The 12,541-nt window shown below is 31.6% G+C and overlaps 1 protein-coding gene across 1 annotated transcript; it reads right to left on the reverse strand.

Moving 5' to 3' along the window:
• Positions 1–940: 940 nt before the first annotated feature.
• LOC142231298 (mitochondrial carrier homolog 2-like) lies at positions 941–2,418 on the reverse strand. Its single transcript, XM_075301913.1, has 5 exons — positions 2,253–2,418; positions 1,900–2,065; positions 1,410–1,812; positions 1,139–1,317; positions 941–1,075 (listed from the first exon to the last, which is right to left on the reverse strand). Exons 1-5 carry the CDS (start codon positions 2,416–2,418, stop codon positions 997–999), a joined length of 993 nt encoding a protein of 330 aa, XP_075158028.1. The 3' UTR covers positions 941–996.
• Positions 2,419–12,541: the final 10,123 nt, after the last annotated feature.

The raw sequence follows: 12,541 nt of genomic DNA on the forward strand, positions 1-12,541 counted from the left end.
AGAAAAAACTCGATATCGACTCATGTGATCCGAAAAATTTAGATTTCGATCAAAAATGCCGTGATTAGCCCCCAGAACAGCATCTGCAACATGATGGCAAAATGCTATCGGTGAGGCAACAATACACCCTCCTCTTCCAGCAGCACCTGATAAAGTCGAGGTGTAAACCACCCAAACCATGCCACATCCAGGAAAGTAGCAACCGAAAGGGGCAAGCCCATTCGGTTTGATTTTAGCAAGGATATGCAGTCAATAGAACATATGATCGGCGATGGCAGTGATGGGGGAATAAGGGCGGTATTGGGGGAATAAGGGCGGCACACACGGCAGCGGTTCGGAAGCAAATTGACTCATACCGGTGCAGCGTTGTACGGGGGGAAGACCACCACCAATCAGCGACGAAGAGAGACGGCTTCCTTGAGAAACCAGGTCGTTGATATCTCAGCTAAGGTCGGGGGGGATCTGCAGGTACTTGAACCCAACAATCCAGAATGTTTACCCGAATTGTAAAGCTTCCCTTTCGATTGTGAAAATAACGGATAGATGATTTGAACCCATACCGTTGGATTCAAATCATCTATCCGCTGCCCGTCAACATGATATTCTCTTAATTAACTCTGACCAACCCCCCATAGATTGAAATCACAATTACCTATCTTTTAGTAAGAGAAATAAATTAACAAATAAATTAACAAAGAATAGTTTTATTAATATACCAAAAAGTACATATAACAGAAACATAAATAAAAATTAAGTAATTTATGTAATAAAAATTAAAGATTGTTTTTTGTTTTAGATTCCAATAGATTACATATCTAATGACATTCAATAACAAGAAATCGAGAAAATTCAAAAATATCCAAAGTATATATAGTAAAGCCAGAATATAGTAAAGACAGATAAAGGGCATAAGATGTGATTTGGTGGTTGGATTGTACAGTGATTGGAGATCCAACTGAAATTTGCTTTGTTTTCCTTCTACTTCTTCGATCGCATTTATTGATATTTGGCTAAAGTACGTATTGGAACATAGCCACCATTATTTGCCATGGGCTTTGAGAAATCTCCAGCAGATCTGGAAAACAGATAATTATACCGTCACTTATAACGAAATCGATGGGCTATTTTAATACTTTACCTCCAAAACAATGAGCCTCCCCTGTTGAGTTCTTTGCGGGCTTGTAAATCACTGAAACAATCCATCCATCCACTATATTGAGGCATTATGGGAAGTTGACCAGCCATTATTCGGGATCCCGATACAGTCATACATGTGGATACCACATTCAAAGGATATAGAACACATGAAAATGCATACTGCAAATAAAAAAACAAACGCCATAAAAATATACATAAATATACTATATAAGATTTCGAAATTAATATAAACGGAAATGTGATTTATGTACCTGTGTAATACCAGCAGCGAATTTAATGATCAATTTATCCTTGATCAGATATTTGCTTAGTAGAAACACAGTGGGGCTGGTCAATACCACGCAAGAAACTTCATACAATATCTTGGGTAAAATACCTGAAAAGAATCCTGCAATTCCTTCATGTTTGTAAATTTCAGCTATTGAACCCAATATGGATTTGTACAAAGATTCACGACCAATGAATTGGGCCATCATTCGCGCCGAGATAACACGGAAGAGATGCGAAACGATAATGCCCAATACACTAACGAGAACATCGTACTTTAAATTTTGTTTGAATCTAATGTACCTTGGGATAAATAACAACACAAAATTTTCAACGTCATTGAAATTTTTGATTTTGTTAGATAATTTAATTCTATCTTTTTTTGGGCTTATCAAATTGAGAAGAATTTTTCAATGTCTCAAGCTTGAAAAATTCTTTTCAATTTGATTTTTGATTTTATTATAGAATACTTACATTTCTTCATCACTAAGAGCCATTTCATCATTGTCTCCCTCAATAGATTTTAGACCCAAACGGTCCGCAATTTCAATCACCAACATGCGAAAAATCGCCGCCACTAATTCTGGGAGGAAACCCCGATAGCAGCCATAAAAACCATCAATGTTTTGGATATGGCCAACTGAAAATATATTGAAATAGAAAAACAATTAATAAAAAACATAGTACAGGCCTTTAGCCTGTACTATGTTCGGATTTCGAGTTGATTATATGCTTTAAATCGATCTATTTTCATAAAGTAACCGCGAAAATTTCAAACTGAAATCCGATCATAGTACCGGCCTTAAAACTTAATCGCCGCCTCATACTATATTGGAATATATTCGGCAGTATCATAATTGGTTCTCCCAATACCGACAGTCCTGGTACTGCTGATATCGGCTCATGTCCCAATTGAACTAGAACCGTGAAATATTCCAATGGATGAAGAGCAGCATATCCAAATAACATACCAAAACGTATCCAAGAACACATTCTATTATTTTCACTCGCGAAAATTGAAAATATATATTTCGTATTTTGATATTTCGTTTTTCTTCACAAACTCGACTATATAAGTCAATTTTTAGAATATAACTGGCAACAATTGTTGAATTTATATGGTTACTAGACTCTAAAGAGAATGCGTAACCCAGGCAACATTTGTTGTTGATTTTTAAGGTTACTATGTTTGCTTTTTCAACAAGAACTTTAAAATAAAAATCCAAAAGTATATATGACGACGATAATAGGCCTGTTTGCGCACACTATCTATTAAAGACTTGGTAGAGCGTTAAAAAACGATTTTACTGTCTTTGCTAACATTGACAGAAATATACGCGAATGTTATCCGGTATCAATTTGCTATGAAACAATTTACAGCTTTTAAAACAATAAACATGCTAGTAAAAAAGTTATTATACCCTGAATCACCTCCTGAGTCAATCTAGCCCTTGGTGTCCGTCTGACCATGTATTTGTTGTTCGCAGGATTCCGGTCGCAATTATTAACCGATTGAATTTGGAAAAAATCGGATCAAATTTAGATATAGCTGCCATATATATGTATCGACCGATTTCGATAAATAGGGTCAGATTGCGCACTTTTGCTAACCGATCGGCGTCAAATTTGCCACAAGGTAATCTAACTTACCTGAAGTTGTTTGATTCAAAGATTATAAACTAGAGGAAGATAGGAAATTGGCTTGCGTCATACCAAATGTTGCATTTACCAGATTAGTTTAATACATGTTTGTAATCTTTTAATTGTTTTTCGTTTTTATTTTTTAAATGAAAAATTTAATTTTCTAAATGAAACAATGTTAAGTTTTAGGCAACAACAAAAAAAATTACATTTTCCCCTTTATGGAAATTTATTTGGTGCACTTAATTTCTTTTTATTTGCATTTTAATGTTATGTCAATACTTGTCGTATACGCGTTTGGTTCGAGTATGAAACTAACACGGTAAATGGTTTGATCTCCTCAGTAGCCAATTTCCTATCTTCCTAGAGTTTATTGTCTTTGGTTTGATAGATCGTTTCATACAACACAAGCGAGAACGAGTTATGGTTGTGTTCGAACGTACAAACATCGGTTCAAACTGGAACGACTACAAATCTCAACCTTACTTGTTGGTCTTCGAGTTGTTCTCGTACATAAAAATATATGACCGATGCAACGCTCTAGTAATTGCATTGGAGCGTATACTCAATGTTTCTCATAATGTCATATTAAGAATACGACACATTGTCCGACCCATAGAGCAATCACATTTTTGTAAGCTCCACTACACAATTGCATTTTTTGAAATAATTCGGTAAGTTTTGAACGGATAAAGTTATCAACGTAATGTTTAGTTGTATTCTTTGTGGAAAACTCAAGTAATTCGATTATGCATGGCATTCTTTTGTAGAACTTTGTACACAATACATGGTGGAGGCTACATACAATTCGACCTGGGCGAACTTTATATCACGGATAATAAATGATGTTGACGAAAAAGTACTACAAATTTATTAAATATGTACTTTTCGACGCCAAAAGGTGCTTAAATAACATAATATCACATTTAAAGACTATTGTAAAATAATATGTATATTTAAATCTACACACAAAAAAATTCACGAAATTTTTTCCAATTAAAATTTTAATTGAGTTTTAAAAAATATTCAATTAAAAATTTAATTGATTCAAAAATTTTTTTAATTGAAACAAAAATCAATCACAAAAATAATAGTATCAATTAATTTTTTAATTGGATCAATTAACTTTTTAATTGACCCTCAATTAACTTTTTAATTGATACTATCATTTCTGTGATTGAAGACATTTCAATTAAAAATTAATTGGATCAATTAAATTCGTGATTGAATCAGAATTTTTTTTTTGTGTTTAGGCCGATTTTTCTAAAAAAAATCTAAAAATTTTATTTCTGTGAGAAATTGAACTGACTGGTATGAAAAAAAAATTGTAATACGTGTAAGTAAAAATTTGGCACGAAAATATGACCAAATCTTATTTCAAACTATATCCCACCACCTAACGTAAAATTTTTAACTAATTTTAAAGAGTCGTGTGAACTGTAAAAGAGTTAAAAATAATAATTATTACGAGATTTTCATAAAATTTTTTGAAATTGGAACTAATTTAAGTAATTTAACTAAATTGAAATTCAAAATTTACCATAAATTACGAGCTACTTTTTTTCAATGCAGGTTACAATTTTATTTAATTTTTCTAAATGGTTATTTTTCAATACATCGTTTTTTACTTTGCTAGTATTGATATATATTATTATACCCTGCGCCACACTGTGGAACAGGGTATTATAAGTTAGTGCATATGTTGTAACACCAAGAAGGAGGCGAGGTAGACATATGGTGTCTTTGGCAATAATGCTCAGGGTGGTTTCCTGAGTCGATATAACCATGTCCGTCTCTACGTCCGTCCATCCGTCTGTCTGTGAACACATTTTTGTGATCAAAGTCTACGTCGCAATATAAATCCAATCGCCTTCAAATTTGGCACGTGTTCCTTTTTTGGGTCAGAATAGAATCCTATTGATTTTTTTAAAAAATCGGTTCAGATTTAGATATAGCTCCCATATATATCTTTCGCCCGATATGCACTTATATGGCCCCAGAAGCCAGAGTTTTGGCCCAATTTAGTTGAAATTTTGTACTAGGAGTACAATTAGTAGTAATTAGTCATGTGTGCCAAATTTGATTGAAATCGGTTCAGATTTAGATATAGCTCCCATATATATATTTCGCCCGATATGCACTTATATGGACCCAGAAGCCAGAGTTTTATCCCGATTAGCTTGAAATTTTGTACAAGCAGTACAATTAGTAGTATAGTCATGTGTGCCAAATTTGATTATAATCGGTTCAGATTTAGATATAGCTTCCATATATATCTTTCGCCCGATATGGACTTATATGGCCCCAGATGCCAGAGTTTTGGCCCAATTTGGTTGAAATTTTGCACTAGGAGTACAATTAGTAGTATAGTCATGTGTGCCCAATTTGATTGAAATCGGATCAGATTTAGATATAGCTCCCATATTTAGCTTTCGCCCGATTTACACTCATATGACCACAGAGGCCAATTTTTTACTCCGATTTAGTTGAAATTTTGCACAGGGATGCAGTGTAGCTGTGCGTGCCAAATTTGGTTGGAATCGGTTCAGATTTAGATATAGCTCCCATATAAATGTTTTTCTGATTTCGACAAAAATGGTCAAAATACCAACATTTTCCTTGTAAAATCGCCTCTGCTTAGTCGAAAAGTTGTAAAAAGTTGACTGTAATTTTCCTTAAATTGAAATACATATATATATCGAGCGATAAATCATAAATAAACTTTTGTGAAGTTTCCTTAAAATTTAAGTTAAATACTTCTATATCGCAATTATTTTGACAAATGACAAATTTTTTGCAGGAAACTTTGAAATCCTTGCGATTATTAATAGTACTCTTTGTGCAATATTTTAAATCAAAGTAAAACTCAGGCTTCTGGTCCATATAAGTAATGTAATAGCGCATATTATCAGTATCTTATATGGGGGGTTTGTCATTCCCTTTGTAACACATACAAATTACGATTTCTGACTATAGAAAGTATATATAGCCTTGATCAGGGAGAAATTATAAGTCGATATAACGATGTCCATCTGTCTGGCTATATGTTGTAATCAGGCTACATCCTTCAATAACGAACATATAGTGCTGAAATCTTGCGCAGACACATATTTTGTCTACAAGCAGGTCAAGTTCGAAGATGGGCTACATCGACCTAAGTTTCGATTTTACACCCATATAAACCTTGGGGTCTTCAGCACATAGACATTAAAACTTTTATCCGATTTGCATGAAATTCAAAACAAAAAAGGTACTTTTGGTCCATTAATGGGTGTACCGAATTTTGTGTGAGTCGGTCAATGTTTTGGTACTTTTTTCGAAACAAGTGATATTGGTTCGGCGTAATTGCGCATTTGCCAAGTAAAACAAAATTGTATACATCCGAGGTGTCCAAAGTCCAACGTCTATATGCCAGCCCGTGAACCCACTAGGGACCTTCATTTAAGCTTAGATAATTCTTTTAAATATCGCCAACCTATTTTCTCGAAATACAGGGCATTGCCCGATGAAATGTTCAATAGTTTCTTCTTCATGTAGATTGCAGAGACTACATTGTCTTCTTTTTTCATTAGCTCCAAATATGTTGCTATTTAGATTTAACACACCTGCTCGAGCTCGAAATATAGTTGATACCATTTCGATTGTGATCTCATGTGATCAAGATATTTGTATATTCGTCTTTCACTTGCCTGCTTTCGCTGAATGTGTGTTGATAAGTTGTGTATCTTCGTCCTATATAGCAATTCATTACTGAAGCAGTTCCATTGTTCTTGCGATGAAATTATCTGTGGTTAAGTTTATTTTATTAGCGTTTATTTCTTTAACCCAAAAACTATTCCTTTCAATTAAAATTCTTGTTAATTGTTTAGGCAAACGGTTTGCATTGTAGCTTAACATTACTTTTCCTATATATTGGATGTGTAATTTCAGGGTATATAAACTTGTTTCCTCTACATTAGTCTCCAGTGCAAGTGCATAATTTGGTGTATGACTGGGTAGTCGTAATATTTTTTTGAGGAAGAATCTTTGTACAGAATTCACTTCATCCGCAAATCCAAAGCCCCAAACTTGGGCTGTATACGATAAAATCGATCTGCAAACAGCATTGTAGATATTCCATTTTGCACTAAGGGCTATGTCTTTTTTACTGAGGAAATCTTTCCATGTTGTGTTTATTGCAATTTTTGATTGATTTGCTCTATTATTGACATGTTTTTTAAAAATCATCCTTGACGTTAATAATACTCCTAAATACTTGAACTCGTTGACTATATTCAGTTTTGTTCCTTTATATGTCCATTTTTCTTCGCTTCTTATGGGACCTCCATTTCGAAAGATAACCACTTCTGATTTTTCTCTATTGACTTCTAAGCTCCACATATCACAGCATTCCTCTAGTTTCTTAATCATGCTCTGTAGTGTTGCTATATCATAAGCTAGAATGACGATATCATCTGCGTAGAGTAAAATTCTGATATTTAGCTGCTCAATGTTAAGCCCGTCTCCCAGATAATGGTACAAGTCATTTATATATAACGAAAATAATAAGGGGGATAATAAACATCCTTGTTTTACTCCTGCCCTAGTATCAAAGTAACCAGATATCTCCTCGCCGTTCCACACCGATGATGTTATACATTTATATATATATATATATATATATATATATATATATATATATATATATATATATATATATATATATATATATATATATATATATATATATATATATATATATATATATATATATATATATTATATATAAATATATATATATATAATATAAATATATATATATATATATATATATATATATATATATATATATATATATATATATATATATATATATATATATATATATATATATATATATATATATATATATATATATATATATATATATATATATATATATATATATATATATATATATATATATATATATATATATATATATATATATATATATATATATATATATATATATATATATATATATATATATATATATATAATATATATATATATATATATATATATATATATATATATATATATATATATATATATATATATATATATATATATATATATATATATATATATATATATTTTATTGATCACATTCACGAATTTTGTAGAAACTCCTAGAGCATGTAGTTTGTAAATAAGTGACGGTCTAGATATTTTATCAAATGCAGCCTTGAAGTCGACGAAGAAAGCATAGACCTTCCTTTTTTCGGCCAACTTCAGGTGTACGATATCAGCTAGGCTGTATATATTATCTGCAGTGGAGTAGTTTCTTCTAAATCCGGACTGGTAGTCAACCAAAACGTTGTGTTTTTCCACCCAGTTATAAAGCCTTTCATTCAATATGCCCATCATGACTTTTGCAATGCAGTTCATGAATGAAATTCCCCTATAATTTGATGCATGAGTTGGATCCCCCTTATTATATATTGGGAATATTACTGAATTTTTAAAAATATTCTCAATGTCTCCTGTATCCATTATTCTGTTGTATGCTTTTACTAATAGCTTGTGGAAGCTTTCAGTTGCATATATAATATGCTCATATGAAATACGGTCTTCTCCTGGAGCCTTGTTCAATTTGACCTTCCTCAACATGTCTTCTAACTCCTTAATTGTGATCGGGCTATCCAAATCAGAACATTGCTGCGTATTGTACATTTGCCCTGTGTTCTAATGGATTTAGTAGGGAAGCAAAATGTTCCTTTAAAGCTGTTGGGGTTATGTTAATACCAATTCGGTGATTTTGTCCACGCATTTCTCGTACTAGCTTCCACCACTCTTTTTCCATTTTTAATTGCATTGATTTTTGAGATCATTTGTTGGTGACATTCCAATTTGCTTTCTTTACAGATATTCTTATAATCTCTTATTGCATTCAAATACTGTAAATTGTCCTCTGTGTTATTAGACTCTCTACACGGATGAAAAAGACTGTTTTTCATATGTTTGGCTATAAACATTATATGTTTGGAACACAAATTTTTAAACACAATATTTTTGAGTGCAAGCATATAATGTTCATAAACTAGCATAACATGTTTGGGACATATATGTTAATATGTTAGAACATATTATGTTTGGGACATAAAATGTTTGTAAATATAATATGCTTGGATGCAAACATATATTAATTTAGAAATAGCCTATAAACATATATGTGTTTAGTAGCTTGGAGCGCTATTTAACAGGGAGCGATATTGAATTAAGTTGGTGGTTGTTGCTTGTTATTACAAAATTAACATTTTATTTTTCATTGGGTAATTGATCAGCTACTTCTTTGATCCTTACAAACTGTGTGGTCCGCTGTTCGAATCCCCGTCCGGCAAAAGGTAAAATTAAAATAAAAAAAATCATAAAATTGAATAATTTCTTCTACATGTTTGTATTACAGAAAAAGGTGCTAAGAACTAAAAAATCTCGTGGAAGTGAGAAAGATGTCGGGGAATATACAATTGGGCAGAAACAAAATTTTGAGCATTCAGGTCGAAAACCTATGTTGTTAGCACCTATATTACCTGTTTATTTTCATAATTCATTATGATTGTAAATATATAAATAAATAAATAAATAAAATTTTGAGCACAATATTGTTTGGGAGAATTTTTTTTTAAGCATATAATATTTTTGGGTGGATTTTTGATTGTTCTAATCTTTTAGAATTAATTTTCTTTAATGTGCCTCCAAGAAGGTTAAGAGCACGTGAGATTTTTTATATTCCTTTACATAGGACTAATTATGCTATGAATGAGCCATTATTGCGGTGTCTTCGAGAATTCAATTCAATATCTGAAATATATAATTTAGATTTCTCACTCAGTGAAACTGAATTTAAGCATATTTTAGAAATAATTTATTATTAAGCGGTAGTCTGTAAGGATTTATATCCATAGACTTAAATAAATAAAAAAAAAAAAAAAAAAAATAAAAAAAAAAAAAAAAAATGCTTCCAAACATATTATATGGTCACATAATAACATATTGTTTTTTGGAAGACAACATTATTGAATTTGGATGCAAAAATACAAAATGTTTGGAACTTAGACTACCCAAACATATATTGTTTAGACCAATATGCTTTCAAACATATTATAAATTGGTAGAGATCAAACATATAAATGTTTGGGCAATACCCAAAAATGTATATGCTTGAAGCAAAATATGTTTGGGAGTATATGTTACAGAAGCGATTTTTTGTGAGCGTGTATAAACATTGAGCAATTCAAAACTTTTCTCCCTAGCTCTATAGCATTTTGAATCATACCATTAGACGGCCGAGATATAAATCACTGGAAAAATCTTTTAAAATACATAAGTTACTGTTTACGATATAGAAAGTTTCTTATAAATGAATTCAATCGAAAGCAAACATTATTGACAGACGTTACAATGTACATGAATTAAAATACATCTTCTTTATATTATCTTATATTATTTTATATTATAAACATACTCATATTGAAATTGTACAAACAAAATTTATATGATGAAATAAAGAAGTCATACATACATACACTAGGGACCTACAAACCTGTAAACATAGAAAAAACATCTCAGCTTTGACATAAAGAAAATATCATGTTGATATCTTAATCCATTCAAAAGTTACAGAAATATTTCCAAAAAAATGCGATTTGGAACTACACTCATAGAAAAAAAGTCCCAATAGCAAACGCTGTCTGCTGTTTTTCAGCAAACAAAATGCTGCTGTTTTAGCAGATTTTTTACTAAAACAGCCAACAATCTGTTATTTTGGAACAGCAGACATACTGCAGAAAAGCCAGTAGTTTGCTGAAATTTTCTGCTGATCCGAATAAAATTATAAAGTCTCTCCAGTCAAATGGTACATATTATACAACTTCAAACGTTAAAAACAATTAGTATTTTTTGATTATGCAATAATATTTGTGAACAAGCAACACTTTTTAGTAATTTACATTTTAAAGTGGGTTCGAGTTTAGCCGCTAATTTTTCACGATTACTTTTCTCTAGTTACTGGATTGCATTCGCGTACTTTTCAGCAATTTTAAGCAATGAGAGTAAAATGCACTTTTACTCTTTTGCTAGTTTTTTATTTTATGAATATCTATAGTAACATATTTGACCAAAAATCTGAATATTTGTCGAATTGAGGCATAACAGCAAACAAAATGTTTGTTGATCGTATTTAGGAGCTTGTAAGTATGTAACAGTGCAAAAATATACCAAAAACTACTTTTGGTTCTTGGTTCTGTTTTGGGGAAAAATGTATAACCTAAAAATTTTATAAATTGTCGTTCATTAAGCCCTGAAGTACAAAAATATAACAGCAGACATCGACTGCTGTTTTAGCAGACTTTTTTCTATGAGTGCGGGACAACAAACATTTGTAGTTGTTATAGCAGTAAAAATTTTAGCTATTTAAACTAACGCAGTTTGCTATTTCAGCAGCGATGTTTGTCAACAACTTTTGACAAACAGGTTTGCTAATTCAGCAGCATTTGTTTGCTATTTTAGTTGTAAAAAATGTTTGCTGTTTCAACTAATGAATGTTTGCTGAAACAACTACATGCTACTGCTGTCCCTTTTTCAGCAAACAAAATCAGCTGTTTTAGCAAACATTTTTGCTATTATGAGTAACAAATTTTTTTGGGTGTACTCTGGTTTGTAAAATTTATATTGATATTGTATATTTTTAATCATTGTTGTTGTTTTGGATTTCAGCTTAAAACCATGCATTGACTAAACTACAAGTGTAGCCTAACCAACAGATGAAAATAATGTTTGTCAAATTTATTTGGGCAAAGCCCTATTGACTGCAAGATGGTTGGATGGACGCTCGTTTCGGAATTACCACATTCCTCATCAGCATCCTCTACTTGCAGCAAAACTAACAACCAATTATTAGAATAAATTCAGGCAGTTCGCTAAACCCAAAATGAACCACACTTGAACCTTCCGAAAAAAGGTTTATGATAGCCAGCTTATGCCGAAATAAATTCGTACAATATTTTTGTCATGACATATCTACTACTTTTACTCGAAAGAATTAGACAGCACGCATTTCTAATGTTTCCATTTTAAAAAATTGCAGATGCGTCTTTTTTGAACACCTGTTTCTATATGAGGGAGTTGCCAGATCGAAACAAAATTTAACATGTGTTCATAACAGAGATGGAAGTTTCCAAAACACAACTTTTTTCTGTTTATACCGCGCTGTTTGTGCTAGGCTAAGAAGTTTCCGAACTGCCCTCGTATAAAACCTATTTCATTATTAAATATTATATTCCAATTACACGAGTGAATAGAAACGAAACGAATATATTTCAAAAATTAAAATTTGTACGAAAATTACATTAAATTCAATATAGACAAAAAACAAAATTATACCTTGGAGTTTTACTGGTAAAGGCCGGTATGCACCTCTATCGAAATTTTCGGTAGCAAAAATTTATTTAAG

The sequence above is a fragment of the Haematobia irritans genome, chromosome 3 (assembly GCF_050003625.1).
Source record: "Haematobia irritans isolate KBUSLIRL chromosome 3, ASM5000362v1, whole genome shotgun sequence".
NCBI classification, from domain to species: domain Eukaryota; kingdom Metazoa; phylum Arthropoda; class Insecta; order Diptera; family Muscidae; genus Haematobia; species Haematobia irritans.

Coding starts and splice junctions, on each gene's coding strand:
- LOC142231298 (XM_075301913.1), bottom strand. CDS start 2,418: ATGTGTTCTTGGATACGTTTTGGTATGTTATTTGGATATGCTGCTCTT. Junction 1,318..1,409: donor TCGCTGCTGGTATTACACAG/GTACATAAATCA, acceptor TTTTATTTGCAG/TATGCATTTTCATGTGTTCT. Junction 1,076..1,138: donor GGAGGCTCATTGTTTTGGAG/GTAAAGTATTAA, acceptor TCTGTTTTCCAG/ATCTGCTGGAGATTTCTCAA.